Source organism: Lates calcarifer, linkage group LG21, assembly GCF_001640805.2.
Source record: "Lates calcarifer isolate ASB-BC8 linkage group LG21, TLL_Latcal_v3, whole genome shotgun sequence".
Lineage (NCBI taxonomy): Eukaryota > Metazoa > Chordata > Actinopteri > Centropomidae > Lates > Lates calcarifer.
In genome coordinates this window covers 6,736,657-6,760,397 of record NC_066853.1, presented here as the reverse complement: position 1 = coordinate 6,760,397, position 23,741 = coordinate 6,736,657, and the positions used below count along the sequence as shown (strand labels likewise).

General features: G+C 39.5%; 1 protein-coding gene across 2 annotated transcripts in view; it reads left to right on the top strand.

Annotated features, from left to right (window-relative positions):
* Window positions 1–540: 540 nt before the first annotated feature.
* si (sucrase-isomaltase (alpha-glucosidase)) overlaps window positions 541–23,741 on the top strand; it is a 59,968-nt gene continuing 36,767 nt past the window's right edge. Inside the window, exons 1-18 of one of the 2 annotated variants that reach the window (XM_018681159.2) lie at window positions 541–594; window positions 2,152–2,275; window positions 2,656–2,741; window positions 2,913–3,033; window positions 4,529–4,638; window positions 4,908–5,059; window positions 7,792–7,963; window positions 8,391–8,490; window positions 9,025–9,137; window positions 9,285–9,410; window positions 11,476–11,607; window positions 11,788–11,907; window positions 15,439–15,552; window positions 16,071–16,155; window positions 16,851–16,968; window positions 19,437–19,608; window positions 20,981–21,097; window positions 22,855–23,009. In XM_018681159.2, coding sequence (XP_018536675.1) covers window positions 2,152–2,275; window positions 2,656–2,741; window positions 2,913–3,033; window positions 4,529–4,638; window positions 4,908–5,059; window positions 7,792–7,963; window positions 8,391–8,490; window positions 9,025–9,137; window positions 9,285–9,410; window positions 11,476–11,607; window positions 11,788–11,907; window positions 15,439–15,552; window positions 16,071–16,155; window positions 16,851–16,968; window positions 19,437–19,608; window positions 20,981–21,097; window positions 22,855–23,009 — 2,117 coding nt within the window. In that variant the 5' untranslated portion in view covers window positions 541–594. Of the gene's footprint in view, window positions 595–1,433; window positions 1,456–2,151; window positions 2,276–2,655; window positions 2,742–2,912; window positions 3,034–4,528; window positions 4,639–4,907; window positions 5,060–7,791; window positions 7,964–8,390; window positions 8,491–9,024; window positions 9,138–9,284; window positions 9,411–11,475; window positions 11,608–11,787; window positions 11,908–15,438; window positions 15,553–16,070; window positions 16,156–16,850; window positions 16,969–19,436; window positions 19,609–20,980; window positions 21,098–22,854; window positions 23,010–23,741 lie in introns of those variants that run through there. The other variant, XM_051065414.1, reaches the window with a different exon arrangement.

Genomic DNA, 23,741 nt, shown 5'->3' with positions numbered 1-23,741 from the left:
ATAAAAATACAAGTAACTTTAAATCTTTGATCACAGTGGATTAATTAACAATTTATTACAACAAGATATTGTAATGAGTTACTTGTTTCTAAAACAAACGGCCAACAAAATACTGTCAGGTGTGTGTGTGTGTTTGAGTGTGTGTGTGTGTGTGCTTATGTGTGTCTGACTGAGAAATGGCGATGTGGTCACAGTGGGAGAAAAATTATTCTTGCCAGAGTCACAGCTTACATAAAACATCAAAAATACACAGTAATCTTTGGGTAAATTATAACCATATAACCATACAAATGCGTGCACACACACGCACACACAGAGTCATAACCAGTGTGGAATAAAACATGAAAGCAGGATTGATTATGAACAAGCTGATATGGGGATTTTTGGCTGCTGTTGTTTCCACACACTGTAGATCGCTATCGGGCATTTTATGGCTTTGGGGTCTGCAAGCTGAGACTGTAAAACATGCGTGCACACACACTAAGCAGTTAAGGAGTGGTTAACTCAATATGACCACAATGCATCCTGTGGATTATAAGGCGCTATCTCCCTTGAACTCAGAGCACTTTGCCCTGAACATTGGAGAGCGCCGAGGTAAGACTGCATCTGCAGGCTATCTAGCTGTTCAACGCAAAAACAAATTATCTTATATTACACTCATTATACTGCACAGGATGTCAACATTCTCTATAATATAGATTACAGAATTTGTTGATGAGACTTCATGATTTACAAAGTAATGCTGGATGACACATTATTAATGGGATGCTGGTGGGATTCATTTTTAATAACTACAAAATCAACATATGATAATGATGAATACATAAAAACTACTGCATTCAAAAATCCCTCCTGTTGTAGATACAGAAATGGGTGTTCACTGCCATCATTTTTAAAATCCTTTTTCAACTTTTTGTAACTCGCAGATGTTTGAATTATGCAGTTCTATCCACATTACTGTGGACAGACTGTGGCCAAGTTTGTTAATGATAATGTTGGTTATGTGTAGCTCTTTGCCAGTAGAGTAAATAATCTACTGTAAATTGCAATGCAGCCCTGAGGAACAGATGTCTGTGGAGGACTTTGAATGTTGAATGCTGATTCAGAGACAGATCTTTTTGTGCAAATGTACACTGCACTGATCCACACTTTTTATGAAGATAATCACAGGTGACAAAACTGCCTCTTGGGCTGACATTAACTTTTAAGGATATGTCTCAAAGTAGCCAGTGAACTAAAGGTATTAAGTAAAAGTTCAAATTAAATATCAGACAATATTTTAAACCGCCTCAGTTGTGCAGCCATAAAGTTCCCCTGTTTGTTATTATGAGTGTGTGCGTCTACACAGATCAGAATGTCTGTGTGTTGGGAGAAGTAAAATGATATGGTGTTATGGGTGGAACCTATTTTTAGGCATCTGGTGAAAGCTAAATGGAAGAGGAGAGAGGCTAAAGGGTTTGTACTATATGAATGTCTGTTTCTGTGTCTGTGTGTCTCGGTGTTAGATTGCATGTTTGCGGGCTCTTCAGTGTTTGTCTATAATGTGCACCACCTGATTGCAAACACACACAGGGGGCATGCACAGGTTTGGCTCTCTGCCTCTCTCTGTGCCCTCGCCTGCTCTTCACAGCACATTAAACAGGATGGTTATAAGCCTCTCATTCACGCAAATAGACACACACACTAACACACACACACACACACACACAGACATTCACCTTGTTTTTGTCTCCAAGAGTACATTGGAGTGAAGCCTAATTGCTTGAGTGATATGATGGGTGCCTTTGCAAAGACTAGATCTGGCTTGTCAGACAGTTTTGTCAACTCCATGTTTCATTTTTTCTAAGTTTTGTTACTCCTTCTCTTTCGTTTATTCAGTTTAGTGCCTTTTCTAACCTGCAGAAAGCTTTTGCAGAGTCCAAGGTTAATGCAAGGAAAATTCATGTGTGTGTCAGATCTATGTCTCCTACATTCTGGGTGTTTTGCGCATGTAAGTGTGTCCTGCCAATGGGCCTCATTAAGAAGGGAAGTTTTTGAGACCTCTGAGACCTTGCCTTTAGTAAACCTGGTGTCATTAATGGGTGTTAATGATGCAGACCTTCATAATAACTCTCTGTTCTGTGTATATGTGTGTTTGTTTGTGTGTGTTAGATGGGGAAAAGGCGGTTCTCAGGTTTGGAGGTGGCCCTAATGGTCCTGTTCACATTGATGTCTGTGGCAGCTCTAACATTCATAGTTCTGTTTGTCACCGGAGAACCTGGGGTCATTAAAGATGGTAGGTGAACACATATACACATATATGTAGATGAATAGGAAAAGATTCATTAAAGATTCATTAAAGATTAAAGAATAAAAGTATAATATCCCAGCTAATGCACAAAAACACACTTGAATTTTAAGATTTATGAATGGAGTGGAACAACCTTGAATTCTGATGAAGATAAAAGTTAAATCATTAAAAAGTACAAAGTTTTAAATTAATAAAACAAAGGTACAACAACACTAAGTGTTTGACTAGACAGTGTCAACATGTCATGGATGCACATTGTAAGGAAAAAGTATCAAATATATGTATATAATTACAGGATTTGTACTTTTAAAAAAAAAAAATTTGTTTTCATGCTGGAGTAAAGTAAGCATTTTATCTTTTGGCAGAAACTACAGACCCATTTGTTCCTCAGTGTCCCAGAATTCCCCTGGCTGAAAGGGTTGACTGTTTCCCTGATGCTGGAGCTTCAAAGGTACAAGTGACAATTGATTCCAAAAATGCAAAGTAATGTTTGTGGAGGTTTTTCCAAAGTTCTTTAACAGACTGGGTGTTGAGAAGGAGCTGAAAATTCAAGTAATGACAAGCACCAATGACAATGCTCATGTGGATGATAATGATTACATCAACTATCCCACTTCAACAGCTAAAATGTGAACAACGTGGATGTTGCTGGGGGCCACTGGATGAGAGAAATGTTCCCTGGTGCTTCTTCCCAACCAACCATGGATACACAGTGGAATCGGTAGAACAGCCAAATCCTTATGGTAAATCCCTATTTCCCTTCTCTCTACCCTGAATTCCTGCTCATGCACTCACTGACTGGTGAAAATATTTGGCTTTCTATCTAGCTTATTGTCTAATTCTAACTGCTGTCTGTCTGTCTTCACATCAATCTTTCCTTTTTCACCCACTTTGCCTACGGCATAGTTTTCTGTGAAATGTGACATGGATGGCATATCAGAAAACATGATTGACTTTGCAGCATGCAGGGTTTTCCATTTTCTGCTTGATTTCACTGCCTTATGTGAACTGAAGTCAGTGTGTAAAAGCAAGAAGAAACATTGGACATTTATATAAAATGTGAACTACAGCACTTTCAGTCACATTGTTGGAATACTATAAAAAAGAAAGTGAAAAAATGTAAATATGTTTAGAGTGACAAAGGTGGTTAAACTGAAAAATGGCAAATGCTTACAGTGGAAACATTATCAAAAACAATCATGTCTCTTGGCCTGCCTCAGAGAGGCTTGATGTTATTCAACAGGGACTTAAACCAATACATAAAAATCAAAGCTCTCCGTCTTATATAAGTTAAACTGTCTTCAAATATTTTTATATGCATTCTGCCGTGGTATCGCTCAAGGCTACTATGCAAATTACCTACATTTACCTCAGCAGCAACTGAGGACACTAAGCTGTGTAAGCATATTGCACCCTTTGATCGTACCGGTAAATGGATAACCTGGGAATACATCTGTGTTTGAATGGATTCCCATCCCAGCTTGACTGATGAATTTTAGGTGGGACACTCAAACTGAGGACTGTTGCACTTTGTTTTTTGTGTTGTTGCAGTTCACTCATCATTGTAGGGAATACACATTTGTCATATTATGATTAAATGTTTTATTTTTTAATGTGCCTAAGTTGACTGGAAAACCACTGTAACTCACCGGATCATGGAAAGCCTCTTGAAAATAAATACCGAAAATTGGTCAGAATTGTTTAAGGGGAGTGTGTATATTTAAGTATTAAAGGAATGGTTCAACATTTTGGGAGTCTCATTGTTGTGACTTTGCCAGACAACTAGCAGAGCAGGAAGCTTCTGTGCCCAGTGAAAAATAGTCCAGTCCATTCCCTGTAAAACCACAACATACAGTATTTAACCTTAACCTATTTGCATGGATCAATAAAACGAGCGTATTTCCCAAAACACTGAACTATTCCTTTAAACCCTAAAAGAGAGAATTCTCATGATTCCTTACATTGCAGCACTGACTTAATTTTATGTACAATTTTTAGTGGAGGAACTGGAAAGTGTAAAAGAAACAAGAGACACTTGCTATTTTTGCTGACTTTTCTTATGCTTTGTCTAAGATAGCAAAAACATTAGCTTTAGCCATTTTAGTATAGTACCACAAAAGTACTGTAGTACTATTTTTGTGTTATTTCATCTTTATTTGGGAGGTTAAGTAGTTAAATGTAATGTTTGTTACCGTATTATAACCTTTACCCTACCATCATTATGTGTTTGAATTTCAGTGATGAAAGCCCAGCTGAAGAGAATGGCCTCTCCTTCATTATTTGGGGCTGACATACAAGATCTGTCATTTCACGCAGAAATGCAGACAAACAATCGACTCCGTTTTAAGGTACACACCAGAAGACACCATCTCTCTCTTTCCCCTCTCACACATTAATTCATACTCATATCCACACACACACATCCGCATTCTGACAGCGGAAATGGTTAGATAAATCTAGTCCGGTCAAATTAATTTCAAAAGCAGTTTTTATCAAAGCTTGTTTAATACAATTGCTGTGCAGAACAAAAGAGGGATATACACAACAAAGTACGAACTTGACTGTGAGATAGGAGGCCACACTCACAGTGCCTGTATGGTTGTTTCCTTTCTCTCAGATCTACGATGCCCACAGGCAGAGATTCGAGGTCCCCCATGAGCACATCAGTAGCCTCAACAGTGACCCATCCAGCCCCATCAGCAACACACTGGAGATCACACAGAAACCCTTTGGCCTTACTGTGCACAGGGGGGGGAACAAAAAAGTCCTGTGAGTGTTCACTGTGTGTGTTTGCTACTTATTTGTTTGTGTTGGATGGGGAGGGAGGTTGTTTATAAGAAGGACAAGAGCACATTATGTGCCATGTGATCAGTGAAGCAAATGCAAAAGACAGAAGACTAGGCATACCATGTATACACAACAAAATTATATATGTGCATTCAGGCATGCATGTTTACTATGTATTGTAATATATCTACTATATATGTAGTGTACATACTATAGGTGTACCTGCAGAGGTGGATGAGGGCATTTCTTAGTAATTATAGCAGGAGATCATTATGGTGAGTATTATGAAGCTGATTGCAGACTGCAATCCATTTGGACAGTATGAATTTGAATGTAATTCTGGTGGCAAAATAGTATATCCAGGCTTCTCATAGTCATTAATTCTTATTGAATTAAGAATTGACAGTTGTCAATAGATTAAGATTGATTTTTTTGTAGTTCATGGGATGAAATTATGTCAAGAATCCTCCAAGGTGGTCTGTGCACAGTATAATCATATTGTCATGCGTTATTTCCAAGCGATGACGTGTAAAACCTTCCCATGTTACATGTTAGTTTTCCATAGCAACAAGTAATTACGGTATGTTCATGTCGTTCCAAGGCACACTTGGTGAGTCCTCTGTGACACTGTGGAGATCAAGTATTCCTCAGAGCTGTATGCCTTTGCAAACACACACATACACACACTCAGTCACACACTTTCTATTAAACATTATTAGGCATTAAACCATCATTATCATTAACACTGTACAGAACACCGAACTTTGTGACAAATGGGGCTTGTGAGGACACAGAAACCCTTGTTTTTATTACTACTAGGGTGTGATGAACAGGGTTAAAATACCATGGCCGTGACTTTACACACTAATGGTGTTTTGCACATCACAATGTTATTGTGAATCTGAGTTGTTTACAGTTTATGTTCTCTGTTGTATTTTCTTGCAAGGCAAACATTTCTATCTATCAATTATATTTAGTTGAGACCTACAGCTTTTTTAGATCAAGACTTAAATATTGTTCAGACATGACCAAACATTTAATGGCAACTAATCATACTTGATTTCTTCCCATGTGTTTTAATGTGTATCTACAATATGATGAAGCTGAAAAGTAAGAGTATCTTTGTTATATCACATGACAACCTTTGTCTTGTCTCACTAACTTACATCACTTATTGGCATATGAAGCAGCACTGTTGTCTTTCTCAACACTGCACAACCTTCAACCAGAAGCAGTGAGACTGCTCTGAAGATAAGCTGTTGAAGATTAGCAGCTATTTAGCAATTAGATTGTGCTCTAACTTTCCTCCAGTCTCGCAACCCTGTCTGCTGGCCACCTGTTATGTCAATCACCATTATCACTCAGTGTATTTTGTGGCGTATTCAGGTGATAGGTCATATTAAAGGTTTTCAAGAGCCTATCATTTTGCTAAGGTTATACTTTTTAAAATCCAATGGTGAAAATTTTCTTCTTCAAAAGGAACCCACTGTGCTTTTGAGGTCAGTGCAGTGGTCTCCCAGTCAATACAGTGAATACAAAGACCCCAATATCATCAAATTAAATGTGGTTACCTAGAAAGTATTAAAAAGTGTTACCTTGCATTTAAGTAGAAAATCAGCATTTATATTATTAATTTATATAAGGAAATTATAGGAAAATAATTAACAGGCCGTCACAACTAAATGAATACAATTTCTCCACATTTTTCACTACACACAATTAATCTAAATTTTTTACTGGCCTGTATTGGCCTCTCTTTGTTTGGATTCATTTACAAACAAGCAGTCAGACAGAGTATACAACAACAGAAACCAAATCTAATAAAATTAAGTAAATGTTGAGTTTAAATGTGCTAGCGCTATCACTGTTTAATGTTTGTAGAACTATTTGCGATGATCACATGACCAGTAAAAAGTCCATCAAGTAGAGTGATAACAAAGTTTACATATTTATTTTTTGTACCATAAAAATTTCACCAGGATATCATTGAAGTATTTATCATGTATCAATTCCACTGATATCAAAAGTTTTATTGACAGATAGAGGGAATGAGTGTGATGATATTCATAATCACTCTGCTCTTTAACCTGTCAGGCTAGTGTGTAGGCGTTCTGATAATAAAAACTACTTGTGAACAGTCATGATTATTGAATACACATGTGGCTCCCAGTCACCCTGCTGATTCTGACAGTGTTAAGCCATTTCATGTAATTAAAGAATAATGTAAATAGCCTCTTTTTAATTCTGTTTGGGTGTTGGTCTTTCTGTGTCCATGCAATTGTTGGCAGGACTATACAATAACAATGTTTATTTAGTGCATTTGCAACATTTATTAGTATATTTTTGTCTCTAGGAGTTAGAGCAGGCTTAGTATTTCAACTACTAGTGTATGTCTTGTTTTGAAGGCTAGAGAAATGCTACCCAGAGGGCTTATTAGAGCTTGATGGCATGGTCTTCTCGCTGGTTTTTCTTTCTACAACTCAACTCCTCCACACGTCCTTGTCTCATTCCCACTCCCACTCTCTCTTCTCGCTGCATCTCACTCTCACTTTCTTTCTTTCTTCTTTGTCTCTCACATTTTCTCGCTTACCTGCTCTCTCTTTTGCACATCTCGTCACTCTGTCTCTCACATCAGTCTGTCTTCTCACTCCCCAGTGGTGGTGACCTGTTCTTTTGTTTTGTTCTTTTTTTTTATTATTATTAAATGTATTCAGGTTTGACACTACAATGGCCCCACTGGTGTTTGAAGATCAGTACCTACAGCTGTCTGCTAAGCTTCCATCTCATAATATTTATGGTCTGGGAGAGCATGTGCACAGACACTATCGCCATGATACAAACTGGAGAACTTGGCCCATCTTCACAAGAGACGCTTTCCCTAATGGGGTGAGGAGTACAAACAACACATGCACACACACAGCAGGATAAGATCTTAAACCAACTAACCACTTTTTAATTCCCTTCTCCTGTATGGTATGCATATAAATACATATGAATACTGTCATAAATACCTGCACCTATACACATGCCAGTGCCTATATTGCATTTTTCCCTGATTTTTCCAGAAAAATTTGGTGTTCAAAGTCTACCTAGTATGTGTATGTGTGCATAGACATGTTGTGTAAGTGACATGTTTACATGAGCTCCCTACATGTGTATTCTCTTTCCCAAGGGGCTTATAATTGAATGTCTTGTAAGCTGATTAGGCAGTGGAGTCACCCCCTCAGCTTCAATAAGTCTCCCACTTCCCTCCTGCATCTCACACCTCTTCCATATATCCCTTCATCCCTCTGTCTCTCTGCCTTCCCTGCAGGGAACACATAACCTCTATGGACACTATCCTTTCTTCCTCTGTCTAGAGGATGAGAGCGGGAAGTCATTTGGGGTCTTCCTCATGAACAGCAATGCTATGGGTAAAGATAAAAAGAACACACGTGCTAACACTCATGCTGGCTGACAGAAACCATAGAAACATACAAATAAATGTTTGTGCAAGCAAGTGCACAGAGGTACAAACACACATTTTGAAAAGGCACCATAAAAAAAGAGAAAGCACATGACATGACATATAGTATAATAATACACATATGCTTACACATTATACATACATTGGTCCCTGAAACAGTAGAAAAACAAAATCATTTCAAAATGTTTCAAGGGTCATCAATTAGGTGCCATCCTCGTAACACAAACTGAGCTACTGTTGCCACAATCAAAAAATTGTGCTGACAAATCAAAGAGAATATTGCATGGCTGTTTTTGTCTATAAAGGAGATGACTGAATGACTGAAAGCTATGCAAATGTCCACTGACACACACACACACACACACACACATATATATACTATATATATATATATATATATACTCTGAACAAGAGACAGAAAAGTTAGACATGCTGTCTCTCATGAGAGACAGCATGTCTAACTTTTCTGTCTCTTGTTCAGAGGTGACTCTCCAGCCTGCTCCAGCTGTGACCTACAGGACAATAGGAGGGGTCCTTGACTTCTACATTCTCTTTGGAGATACACCAGAACAAGTGGTGCAGGAGTTCCTTGAGGTGAGGCGCAAGTTTATTTATTTATTAATTTTTTTAAATAGGCAAAAATATGCATATGTTGTTGCGCAAGTCTGTTGCATTTAAGTGGCTGTTGAGTTTCCTTGGCACAGCAAATGCATTAACAACATCTCCAATCAATCCATCCAGCTCATTGGTAGGCCTGTCATTCCTCCCTACTGGTCCCTGGGTTTCCAGCTTTCTCGGTGGGACTACGGTAGCCTAAGTGAGGTCAAGAAAACAGTGGAGAGGAACCGTGCTGTGGGCCTTCCATATGTAAGCTCCTGTCTGCACTCTTGTCTTTTGTGTTTCTTTAACAGTTAATATGCAGTATGTCTAACAATCTGTCTGAAGCAGATATAAAATTGCCATCAAGACAAATGCTGTCCCTATTCTAGTCTGTGATTTAGACCTCATATTCTTGTGACTAAATGGGGAACAACTTTGTTCACGAATTCTGTCATGTTTCATGTTACAATACTATCCATGACATGTTATGAATTTCAGGTGAATAAATGTCTCACATGGCACTTTCACACTCAATATCTCAGCTCCATCATGCTTATCTTGAGTTTAATAACTCATCACAAATTGCTCGCAATTTCTGCTAAAAATACAAGTCATGGTTTTCTTGATGTTGGTCCATCATTTCAATTGTGGTTTTCTTTGAAATGCAAATGCTAATTGCAGACAAAATGGAGGAAAGATTTGAATGTGACCTATGATGTCAAACACAGAGACATTTTAATGGGGTTGCAGGATTTATATGCATTTTTAAGACCAACAGTGTGAGACCATGTAGTGACAATGCATAGTATGTAGTGGTGAGGGGGGGGGGGTCGATATTTCACCTCATGTACCCCTTGTTAAATTTGAACCACTCATGCACTACTGTGTGGTTCCAGAGGCAAGAGCCTTAACCACTACACTATCTGTGGAGACGTGATATGAAGGTTGAAGCAGGCGTTGGACAGACAGTCAGAGTGATAGGGATGGCCTTTAGCTTAGACGGGGTAATCCAGCTTTCTGTCAAATAATGGAGAGTCTGCTGGGCTCTATAGGTTCAATCCCAGGACCACTATTTTTCAAGCGTCACTGAATGTTAGCGCTGATCAAAGATCAATCGACCGAGTTCCTTTCATTATCTCATTCATCCTGATCTGAATGTTAAAACCACTCCAACACCTCTTCCCTTCTGAGACACTTGAGAAATACCAGTTGTGGTTGACATTTTCTTGGGAATGAGCCTTACTGCTTATCTTCGTCCAGGCCTGCTGACAGTGAGTGTAAGAAGTCCCTTCCACACAGAGCACTAATGTTTGATGTACTTTTTTACTCCTTAATTACTAAGGTAAACTCCTAATCCTAATCTTTATGGGTCCCCATTAAACACTTTAACTGTCTCACAGTTCAGCAAATGATGGCACCAATCAAGGACTCTGTTTGAATTCTGTCTTATCTAAAGATCAAATACAAACAAATTTCCAACCCATCTCAATATTTCACTCTGATAATCTCCAATTTCTCTTTCATATCCAAAGACATTAGGATGCAGCTGCCTCCTCTCCTGCTATACTCAGGGACATATTTGATAACTATTAGATAGACCACAGAGGGCATTATCACATTCTCCCTAATATGTCTGGAGCTGATTACCATTAGAGGAAGGATCTCGCAGAGCCTTCCAAACCATCTGCTCTATCGATATGAAGTAGATTTTGGCAGACAACAGACAGACAGAGAGCAAGCATGGAGTCACATCCTGGCAACAAAAAAGGGAAAAAAAGAATGTGTTAATATTCCCATTGTCCTCCCAAGGTTTAGCAGCACATTAGCCAAGTTGTTTGCACTCACATCAGGTCTCAAAAAGTCCAGCAAAAGCACGTCGGCAGACAAGCTACCAGTTAAAATGTTTTTTTGTGAAGCTCACAATGCAAATGCTTACTAATGGGTTTATTCGCCATTCTGGGATGGAAATTTACTGTGTTAGGAAGTAATACTCAAGCAAGTTCAATTTGTGTGGCTGTGTCCATGTTATGTGACAAAGCAGAAGCATGAATGGGTACATTTAAGTATTCATTTTGAATTTTATTACCCTAATACATGGAAGAAATGCCAGCATTTTGGCATCTCCAATTAAGCTTTGACTATCTAATGACATCTAACATATCTAAAGTAAACTTAATAAGTTATTCATATAACATGCTATACTCCAAAATACGATCTCAAAGGAAGCCTATGAAACACATACTTTTTAGACAACTGCATAATGCAAAATAATCAGAGGTATTACATGTATATGTGGTGCCCATACAGACAGAATGTTCTTTTCGCCATGCAGGACATTCAGTACACTGACATAGATTACATGGAGGATAAGAAGGATTTCACCTACGACAAAGTCAAGTTCAGTGAGCTGCCTCAGTTTGCGGACTACCTCCATGAGAAGGGTCAAAGATACATCCTCATTCTGGTAAGAAACACCTCATGGCAAATGAAGGTGTTTAAGTATTTGACATATTAATAGACAAATTCAACTTTAAAATGCCATGCTGTGTAGTTTGCAGTCAATGCACCAATTAATGTTCATCAACAATTAATGTGAAATTAAATTTCTGTTTCCTCATAATCCTATATATCCCTCCGTCCCCAGGATCCTGCAATAGCTACTAGTAAGAGAGTAGGGAACAATACATATGACTCCTACGACCGTGGGAATGAGAAGAATGCCTGGGTCACTGAAGCAGATGGGAAAACACCTTTGTTAGGAGAGGTGAGTTGTGTTTGGGTGCAAGAGAGAACTGATCCATGCATAAAGCTGAAGCAATACACTTTGCAGCCCCTTAATTAGGTTCTTATATCTATTCAAACAAATTCCCCTCCCCCATATGATAACATCCTTTCAATACGAAGCTTCCATCCTACGCATGTCCAATATCTGTATCAAATGTTAAGGGCTTGTTACAGTCTTACATGGGTCAACTTTAACGATGTAAAGCACAGGTGACCAACAGCTGTAAACTGTAAAAGGGGGGGGGTGAGTCATTGTGTATTATTATAGATTCATATATTGTAAAGATTGACCTACTGTTCCACTTTGGATTACAGTTTGCAATGACCATGATTTAAGCAGGTTTAGCACAGAATGACTGTTGCCAGATGCGCCAATTCTGTCATCTCAAGAACTAGAAAATTCAGAGGAATTCTATTAACTACAGCATATGGATTTTACTCTGAATAATTTGTTTGACAAAACATTTTCAGTCAGCTAGAGTCTCCAAGCAGTAGTCTTACACCAGCTTGCTCTGAGACTTTCTCTAGAATAATTTAGACTCCAGGTAGTGAGTATGCATATTATATATATATAATACACACACACACACACACATATATGTTTTGTTTTTTTTAAAGATCATACTGAACATTGATAATATTTGTGCATGGCAATGGAAATAGGGTAATTAGAATTAGGTTAGAATTAAGGTTAGGTCAAATACGGTTGTATCTTAATTTTAAACAGTCAGTCTTCAGGTACTCTGGAGTACATAGAATCATAAATGCTTTATGACTGCTTTATGCTTTCATTCCACTTTAAACCAATTGTAAATCACTGTGGAAGTGTTTTAATGGTTTGAGAAGTTTTTTTTTCGTTGCTTGGTCCGATGCCCCAATTGAGTACTGCATTGTGCAATGTTGTTGCTGAGGAAAACTGATATTCAAGATGACATCAGGAACATGGTTTTAGGTTCAATTCCAATAATATATGAAATAGGAGGATTTGAGCCTGATAAACCATTAATCAGTTGAGGCAGACTGAGACGTTTAGGGCACAGATAAGCCATCAAAGAATCAACATGAATTGAGTAACATCATAATGTTGGCGAGACTAAGATTCCTGAGGAATGTATTTAGGTTCTTCCTGAGGTCCATGCCTCATAGAAATCAAACTGCTCTGAAGGTCTGTTGTAAGCTTTGCCATTTTGAGCCATTGCATTATACAATTTATCATGCTACATAAGCATAAATATATGAATTTGCTGTGTACACATGTATGTGTCACTGGTTCTTCACGGTCTCCTTCAAACCATAACATTCCCTAGTGGAAGTTCAAGCCTCCGGTATGTTATTTTTGATCCTATTCCCCACAGAGGACAGGGTTTAAAATGCTCCCCCCTGCAGTGAGGGGTGGAGGTGGGGGGTAAAAGTCTGTTGCTCCCATGCTTTTATAGTGTTGCTTTTGATTACGCACCCGATTAGGCCCAGTCCCTCTGCTAATCGCTTTTTCATGCTGTTTATAACAGGTCAAACATATGCATTGATTCCGCATTAGTGTTTAATCTTAAAATGTTCTGCATCACAGCATCACAGATTGGGGTTTCAAGTGTGTATGTGTCTATGTGAAAGAGAAGAGAGAGAGAGAGAGAGAGAGAGAGAGAGAGAGAAAAAAAGGAAGTCAGTCTGGGTGTGCATCTATGAGTATCCATTTCTCTAAATGAGAAGCTATTCTTGGTTGTTTGTGCTTTATGTCTGTGCACGCATGTGTGTGTAATTATAATTGATTCCAGTTTATTTTCATATGAATGTATGTGTCCTAGTTATGAAAGCATCAGGGTCTCTGCAAAATGACCTTTGCGGTTACTGTGTCAGTGATAAAGGAGATACAGCGACAGGCTGGTATTTATTCTGCTTTTAAGACAGCTAATTGCTTGCAAAGATAAGGATAAAAGCTTTTTCTGTTGGCCCATATGTTTCAGTGTATGAGTAAAATCATAGAGAGACCTCAATCACACAGATGAACATTTGTGTTGGCAAAAATGTGATGGGAGTAAACAAAGCAGCAGGGAGTTAAAAAAAAAAAGGGGAGTCAATGTGGGTTTAAAGGTAGGGATGACAGACAGAAACATGGGCAGAGAAAAAGGTAGGTACAGGCAGACAGACAGGCACAAATAATAGATTAGAGGGAAATGTACTGGGAGACAGACTGGCTGTCTTTCTGACTGGTAGAGTGGCAGGGTGGTACACAGGGAGTCAACTGTAGTGAGAGACAAGAGACAAAAAGACAGATTATCAGGTAAACACCAAAAAGGCACAGGCAAGAAGGAAGGTAGAAAGACATTCTGAAGAAGAGGCAGGGAGAGGGACAGATAGAGACTGGTAGTAGACGGGAGACAGACAGGTAATGACAAAGATAGGCAGACTGACAGAGAGGGGAGCATAAAAACAGACAAACAGACATAAAGATAGAGTGACATATGCAGCTACAAATGCCAGCAGATTTGTTGAAAGTGTTTACTGGGGTGTCAGTATTAGTAAGCAGCTGGAGACGTTGGAGAGACAAAATCTAGAATTAAAGGAAGGAAAAAATGATTGCAAATAGAACGATGGAAAATGCGAGGAGCTATCAATAAGCTCTGACCTTGGAGTTCTGACCACCTGCCAAAAACATCTGCCAATAAATCTTTCTGTGTGTGTATGTGTGGGTGAGTGCACGTGAGCATACCTGAGCATGATTCACGTCTTTGCTACAAACTGGGCTGTAAAGGTATTGGCAGTGGAAGTAAAAGGTAAAAGATAGCTACAACGGAGCAACCTTGAGATTTAATATCTACTGTGCTCTAAAGAAGGGTTCACACACAAAAATGCACACACACACACACACAGAAAATCTCCCCCTTTCTCTGTAGATTAATCATTTTTCTCAATACATGTCATTAAGGACGACTTCTAACACACAGTCACGTCTAGAGATTTCTATTGCATTATCGATTTCTCCTCTCTGTTCTCTTCCTCAACTTGTCCGTCTCTCTATCTCCTTTCTCCTTTACCATCTCTCTCTCTCTCTCTCTCTCTCTCATCACTCCCGCCCCCTCCCTTACTTCATCTCTCCCTCTCCTCTGTTCTCTTTTCTTTGTCATTTCCACATCTCTAAGCTGTTTCCCTGACATTTCCATAGGCCTAGTTTTTGCTTGTGTGTGTGGAATGTGCTACGCCTACACTATCTTAGCTGATCATGTCCCATCATGTTGTTTACATATACGGTATTGTGTAGGCTAGCTTTGTGCCTAGATAAAAACATGTTGTTGATGCTTTTAAAACTCAACTAAAAAGGATAAGAAAACAGAATTTTTAATGAAGTCCTGTCAAGAAAGTATAACTCTGCGCTTTGCCAAAACAAAACCCAAAGTGAATAATGTCAGCAGGGAAGCTCACGCAGTGATGCCAAACTAATGTTCTCAGAGTTTTATTCCAAAACTATTAAAAAGTGCTTGTAAACACACAGCATCTCATATTCTCTCCTTCTCAGGTGTGGCCAGGAGAGACAGTGTTTCCAGACTACACCAGCCAAAACTGCATCGACTGGTGGGTTGATGAGTATGAGCGATTCTCCAGAGAGATCAAACACGATGCCCTTTGGATTGTAAGTCAATTTTAGATACACAAAATGAAGGTGTTCACTAACTGAAAATTCTGAAACTGACATTATTCTGCAGGCTGCTGCATGCACGCAGGGGCAGTGAGCTTAATTGTTCAGTGGCAATTACTTCAATGCAGGTTGAACACAGAGGCCAATAAAGAGCACCAAACACAGGTTGACACAAAAACAGGTTGAAATTCATTTTGTACTGTTAATGATTCCTCAGCTGAAAATTTGGATTTGGCTCACTCATTACCAAGGCCATTTACAGGAAATACATACAATTCCCTGTCCCATTAACAAACACCAAGTCAACCCAGGTCATTTTACTAATGCTTAAAAAATGAAATGTTGGATGGGAATAAATCTCCTTTTCAACATTTTAGTGTAAGAATCCTGGATTCACAACACTTTTAGCATGCCATAAATATTTGTATTTATTCATTAAACGATAAGTTTAAACTTGTTGTATAATTGTGTTGCATTGTGTTCAAAAAATATGACCTCTGATGCACTTTCAGGACATGAATGAGGTTGCTAATTTCAAGAAAGGATCAACTAAGGGCTGTGCCGATAACAACCTCAACTACCCTCCTTACACTCCAAGTAAGATGCATAATTTTTTTGTGTTCTGAGCAATAATCAAACTTATTACTTGCTTTTATAACAGTTTCAGTAACTGCAATAGATGTGTTGCTTTAGAGACATAGTTTGGTCTCAATACTTTGTCATGCCAGCATTGTTAGTTTGCCTCTTCTTACAAAACAGTTATAAATCTACAGCTTATAATAGTTGGATCATAGTACTCTAAGGTTACGGCAGTACAAAGAGGTAGAGGATTTCACAGGCCTGCAACTTGTAGTGCAAATGCTGAGCACAAGTTGATATATTAGCCACAATAGCTCATAAAGTAAGTTCAGGTCCAGAGGAAAACTCATCTAAAATAGTGGGTCCCTGGCGAAGAATTTTGAAAATGACTCTTCTGCCACGTCTTTTATTCCGACTGTGTCCCAGACAGGATGATCATAACTGGAAAAGGCATGCTCCCCTGATGCCACCTTTTTATTGCACTCCTCCTTAGTCATCCTCTTCCTCCATTGCTCTTTCTGTCTCTCATTTCCTCATTGTTCCCACTTCCTATTGCAATATATATCAATGTCTCTCTCGTTCTCTTTGTCCCCTTCTTCTTTTTCCTCCTATCACTCTCCTTACCTCACCGCACCCTATATTTGGTATTCACTCCACACCTCCTTCTCACTTTACCCTCTCTCTTTGCCTCCTTCATCTTTTCTCTCCCCCAGAGATTCTGGATGAGGTGATGTACAGTAAGACTCTGTGTATGGATGCCAAGCAGGCCTGGGGGAACCACTATGATGTCCACAGTCTGTATGGCTACTCTATGGTGCTGGCTACTGAAAAGTGAGTGCATTGTGAATTTCCCACAAGTAGGATAAATAAAGTCTATCTTAATTCACAATCAATGATAGAAGAAGAGTTTGGCCAGGGTGTGCTACAGTATAGAGGCCAACTTGCTGCCAGCCCTTCAGAGCAATGAGGCACTGGCCAACAAAATGCACTGTGTGATGTCAAAACACAAAACCTTTAAAATCAAGTGTCGCAGAATCAAGGGTTATTGAGAAGCGGCCGTGGAGCAGAATTATGGAGCTGGCATGCAAAAGTGCAACCGAGAAATCTGTCAGTTCAGTGCAGTGCAGTGACTTATGCCCTCTGCTAAATCACAGCCTGTGACTCTTGCAGACCATTTGCAAGTTGGATCCTATGTGATAAGTGCAGAAACATGTTTTAATGAGCCCGACTCAAAGGATGAGAGAATGAATTTCTCATCTGGGTCTGGCACTGAAACAGTTTAAGGGCCCATTACTTATACAAACCTACGGAGGAGCATCAGTGTGTGTAGAGGATATAATCACTGATAATATGGTAATTGATGAAGCATAAAACAGGTTAAAGTTTACTGAACTTGCATTATGCTTTATTTATGTTTAGATATACAGGCAGGGTACACATAAATTGGTATTGTCGAAAGAAATCTGGGCAAACACAGGGATCATGAATATCTGCTAGCTGAATGCACACACACACCAACTTGATTACAAACAACTGGCCTGTTATACCTATAAACTTAAGTCCTTCTGTGCTTAATGCCATGTGCATCGTGCATGCAATTGGCACACCAGTTTTTGTATATCCCATATTGAAATTATGCTAATGATTGTAAATATCATTAAGGTACATCAAGTATGCTACATTAAGTTTCCCTTGCTTCTGTAACTGCTTAGGTACCATACAAATGATTGAGATGATGTGTGATGAGTGAGGTGAATCTATGGCCAAAAGTCATGTAGCTAATCACTGCTTTCATCACAAAAATTGCAAACAAGCACAGAGTAATTTGAAAAGAGAGTAGCAGGAGAGGTTCACCAGAACACATCAAATATGTCCTTCAAAGCCTATCAAAATAGCACAGGCCTGCAGTACAGCTAGAGGAAGCCCACAAGAGCCAGTGCACAAAATGCAAACCGCTTAAATGCCACTGAGGTATAAGCTGCAGATGTTTTTATCTTAGTACAGGAATTCATATAGTTTCCAAGGCCTCAGCCAGATATTTCACACAAGGCTAGTTGGCATCATTTGCCAGAAATCAAATACGCACTAATGGTGACAGTATGGGAAACTGCATCAATTAGAAAGCAGCACACACCTGCACTAATGGGTTTTTGGCTGTTAGAAAATAACACCCCATAAAACTGAAAAAGAACACACACCCCTGGATGCAGAGATGAACCATATGTTGCGGTTAAAAGTCAAAAAGTAGCAAAGATGTTGTCAGGGTAAGACTAATGAATTGTCCAAGTATTAATAACGTTCAAATTTTCCAATAGGTTATACATCTCATGTCAGCACTACAAAGGTTTCTTTGCCTTTTTCTTGCCACTTACTGGGATATTCTGCAGCTGTTTTATGCTGATTTATCACTGCCATGAGATTTCAAATGTACCAGAGATGCCAATAAAAATCACTGCATAACCTTTCAGATGTTTCTTTTTATCTGAATGTAATCTCAGCACTGCTTAGTACAGTGTCTGAAGAGGAAGAAGAGTTTCTTTCACAATGACATTATGACACGCTGTTTTTTGTTTTTCTATACAAAAGTGACATCTTAAAAGGTTGCCATGACATTTGGCTACAAGACATCCCACTGATAAACTAGGTAGTTTAAATTTCAGATCTTACAATGTCTTGCTCCTACATTCTACAGATGTTGATTATATAAAACATATACTTAGTCTTTATACCTCTTATGGCATTTCCCTGGAGGTACTGTATTACCTGTCACAATACTGTGCACAAACTGTATGCACAAGGGAAAACATAATATTTGCATACACATGGTCATACACACACACACACACACACACACATACATACACGGACACCATGTAATACAAGCCCTCTGAAGTCAACTTGCTGACTCACTCCTTCAGAATTAATGCAAGCTCATCTTTTGTCTCCTTTCTCCCTCCGTCCACTAATTAAAATGTATTATTGGCAGGAGACACATTTGGTAAACATCATCAGGGTTCTGTATTGTCATGGAAATCGATGCAGCTTCGATTTCCCTCATCAAACAAAATAATAATGTACAATGGGGAAGGAAAAGTAGTACTAGCTCTGGCTTTGTCCCCATCCAATATCACTCTATCTTGCTCCACTCTGTGAGCATGTATGTGTTTGTGTATGTTTGTTTGATATAGGTTTCTCCCTTGTGCCATTTGAATCCCTTCCTCTTTCTGTCCCCATGTCCTTTTTATCTTAATGACTTCTTTCTCCCACTCTCTCCTTGCTGCCTCCTCCACATCCCACAGAGCTCTGCAGCGTGTGTTTGGAGGAAACCGTACCCTGATGTTGACCCGCTCCTCCTTCCCAGGTGTGGGAAAATATTCGGGTCACTGGCTGGGGGACAATGCTGCCAACTGGAACGACATTAAATGGGCCATCCCTGGCATGTTAGAGTTTGGACTCTTTGGGATTCCCTATGTGAGTAGCAAAACTTCACAGAAGGGCAAATACTGTTTATATAATGTTTAAAGTAAGAGAGTTTGACTGAGAAAAAAAATGGTTTGCCATTACAGGGTTTAACAGGACTGCAAGGAGTAATCTTTTCAGTTTTTTACCCAAGCCACAGATTCGAACATCATATAGTAAAAGTCAGTGTAGAGAAAAGTTCTACTTGTAGTTTTGTGTTGTAACCCTCTGAACTTTGATACTGTAATAGCACACCTGCAGAAGAAAGGTGTATTTTGTTTAATTTAATCTGCCTATGAATTTGGCAAAAAGCAAAACTCCTGACACCCAAGAGCTCGACACAGTTTGGTTCATTTTTTAGCAAATGACACTAGTACAGTTCACTTGAGGCTCTTACTTCCCTCACACGGCACTAATGAAAGAGACAGAAATGTTATTATTAGGTATGTAGAACACTTGTATCACTCAAAAAGATCTTAACATGCAGTTCTGGCATTCGTTAATTTCTCTTTTGCCTTTTTAAAGAGGATTCAGCTGCTAATTGAGATCTATGTTCAGGCGTGAGCATAAAGACAGAGGGGCAGGCAAGAAAAAGTGCATCTGGAATGAGATCCATTAAAATGTCTGGAAGAACACCGGTTCTCTTTGCAGGAGCACCACCTCATTCAAATACATAGACACACACTGCTTGCCAGTACCCAAGTGCACTCTGAGCTGAATACTTGCATGTGTGTATCTGTAGTGCACAGAGTGCAAACAGCGGTAAAAAAACAACAGGGGGTCAAACGCACATGCAAATACATGCGCACGCTCCTCCAGCTGTGCACGTCAGGTGGTCTTATGGATGTCAACTACATCCTGGTGGGACTGTGTCAAGCAGATTTTAGGCTCCTCAGTAGTCACACACACACGCTCACACAAAGAGAGAGAGCAGGAGAAATGGGATTTGGATCGATTCCCTCCCATTGAGTCTGTTGTAAAATGGGGCCAGTAGTAAACAATAGAAGGCAAGCAGTCTCTGTGGACTGGCCTTTGACTGAAGTCTCTTTCTTGGACTCCATTGTGCAATTAATGTAAATAAAGTTCACTACCCACATCTACTGTCTGCCAATAAATCTTGACCAAATTGAAGAGACATCAAGAAAGACATTTTAAAAGACAAATATGTGGCTGGTCATCACATCAGTGCCACTTTTCCACTACTGCAGGAGATTTGTTTCAATCTCTGACTGGAATCCACATCTTCTTTTCTCAGAGTATGTGAAATGGCATGCCAACTATATGATTCCACAATACAAATATAACATTTAAGGCATTGGTAAAAAAAAAAAAATACTGTAGGTTCTGGCTAAATGTCATGCTGATGTCCCCTCATATGTTTCAGATTGGAGCTGACATCTGTGGATTCTTTGACAACTCCTCTGAAGAGCTGTGTCGTCGCTGGATGCAGGTGGGAGCTTTCTACCCCTTCAGTCGGAACCACAACGCTCAGGGCTACAAGGTACTGTAAAGGCATTTTGCTCTGCAATTCTCATATTAGACTGTCACTTTTAGATTTATGTATCACAAGACCATTGTTTGGTCTAAACTGCTGCAGGGTATACCCTTCATTTCATAACATTGTATAGGTGCTAGAAAGTCCAAGTGGTTATAAATAGAAACCTCTGTCAGTATCCATGGAGATTGTAACCACACAATCACTAGCAAAACTATGTTGTAAAATGGGAGTGGCAGGACATTTGATTTGGGTTTAACACTGGGAATGTTAGCTGCTGAAAATCATTATGACTGCTGTGAGTATTCCAACATTTGAGCTTGAAGTAAAACACAGCACAGAGGCTCAGTGACTGATGCTCATGATGAAAGAGGTTGGAATTTTCCACTTTAGTAAACAATAATGTTAATGCTAAATTATGCTAAATTAACCATAGTATGATGTGCCATATGGTGTCAGACCCATAACTAACCTCTGAGTAGGTGAGATTAGCTCTCTCCGCTCACAGAGCACCATATACACAGCTACATTTTGATTTAGTTGCATGTGTATCATATGAAGCCTTTCCCAGGGTTTTGATTTCTAAACATGTTTCCAAGCATGTTTAATTTTTTTAATGTTACAAGAGAAAAGGCTGTTAAAAGGAGTTTTGGTGGAGCTGCCAAAGCGTAAACTTCCCCAAATCCAATAGAACAAGACAGCCACTGGCATTAGCCCACGTGTTAGTTGCAAACTCTTTTTTTAATATAACCAACATGCCCACAAAATAATGTTGATTGAAATGCCACTGTTCTGGGATGTAATACTGGGTCACCTAGCACTTACTATTACTTGCACGGTGCTGTTTTGGACAGTAAAACAAAAGAACACCATCCAAACCTGCTATATATGTGATATCACTGTCACCACAGCCTCATGCACATCTCTCTCATAACATTCTTCATGTGACATTTCCATGCTTATCACTGCTGTAAAAAAAAAAGTAACAGCACTGAGGTAGGGAAAGGGGGGAGCAGAGTTAGTCCAAAATGGTGTGTCTATGTTTAGGAAGGGGTGGGGGGGTGTAGTTGCTGGAGGACAGGGACATGATGATGATGAATTTGAAGTACGATTTCCACTAAACGAGACAGCTAATGTGTGACCTTTGCTTTGCCCTAATCATGGCTCTCATCATACGGCCATGCAGGCCAGTCCAAACGCGCACACACACACACATACACACAGAGTTCTCATCACACTCTCAGAGGTGCCGAGGGCATAAATGATTAGCCAGATGAGAGGAGCACGGCCTGTTAGCAGCTAATCACCCTCTCACTCTCCACTATCACAGAAATTAAATCATACTTCTGTTTCTTTCTCACACATTTCTTTCTCTCAAGTCCTCTCACCCATTCTCTTTGCAAACTCTGCTTTTAGATTAGTTCTATGTAAAATTAATTTCTATTTTAATCATTATAAATAAAGGTTAATGTCCACAGGTTCATCGTGAACACGTTCCTTGTCTTCCTCCCTCCCCCCTTTGTTCTCCAGCTTCCCATCCCGTTCACACCTTTCCCTCCTCTCGCTTCAAGTTCTGTCTTTTAATTTCCCTCAATATTCTTCCAATTTCCTTCCCTCCCTGATTCAAACAAGCTCTCTTTCATCCTCCCATTTTTCTCTCTCTTTTATCCCCCTGTGAATAAAAGACAAATCTTTATTTTCTTTCCCCCTCCCTCTCTCTCATTCATCAAACCCATCGCTTTAATCCATCTTTCTGTCTCCAGCCCCAGGATCCAGCTGCATATGGTGCTGATTCAACGCTAGTGGAGAGCTCTAAACACTACCTGCGGATACGTTACACACTTTTGCCTTACCTCTACACACTCTTCTACAAAGCCCACACCACGGGGGAGACTGTTGTACGGCCTGTCATGAACGAGTAGGTCATTCAGCAATATTGTAAATATACTGTCAGGCCCTCATAATACCAGTTCAGCTATAACATGTGGTTATGCAGAACAATTTGGCAGAAGAAGCTCTGCTGTTCGAGGGAGCTATCAAAGAACCCAAGTAATGGTGATGGTTCTGCTAAGAGATCTAATCTATCTTTAATAAAACACATTAAAACCCATTCATGAACATTAATCTCAGTTTAATCAATAATGTGAAATATCATGTAGAAGCACAGCAAACGACATTGGCAAGGGAGTAAAGAGCATAGTAATGGTGACAGGTTATGAAATCTACCCTTATGCACCTGCATGAATAGAACATTTCTAACTGCGCAGCTGTGAATTAGCCAATCCCTGTGAAGCATATTGCAAAAAGGTGTTACCCACCAGGAAGTACAAGCCCAACTTCTGTGCTCTAAAGGTATTGACCATTTGTAGCAAATATACAGTAAGAGTGTGTGGAAAAGGCTCTGCTGTTTGATGGGGCTCTCTATGGTTCAGAGTAGTGACGAGGATTCTGCCGAGAGAGCTAATCCGCCAAAACAAACCGCTCCCTGCTTAATAAGTTTTAGCAAGGAGTGCATTAGATCCCCAACACATCAGAGCCACTGCGATCCACAATCCTGAATCTATGCAACAAGCATGTTGCAATTACCCATGAGTAATAGCAAAGCCCTTCTCATCTGAGAGGAGCTCAGACAACATCCCGGCTTCCCTCA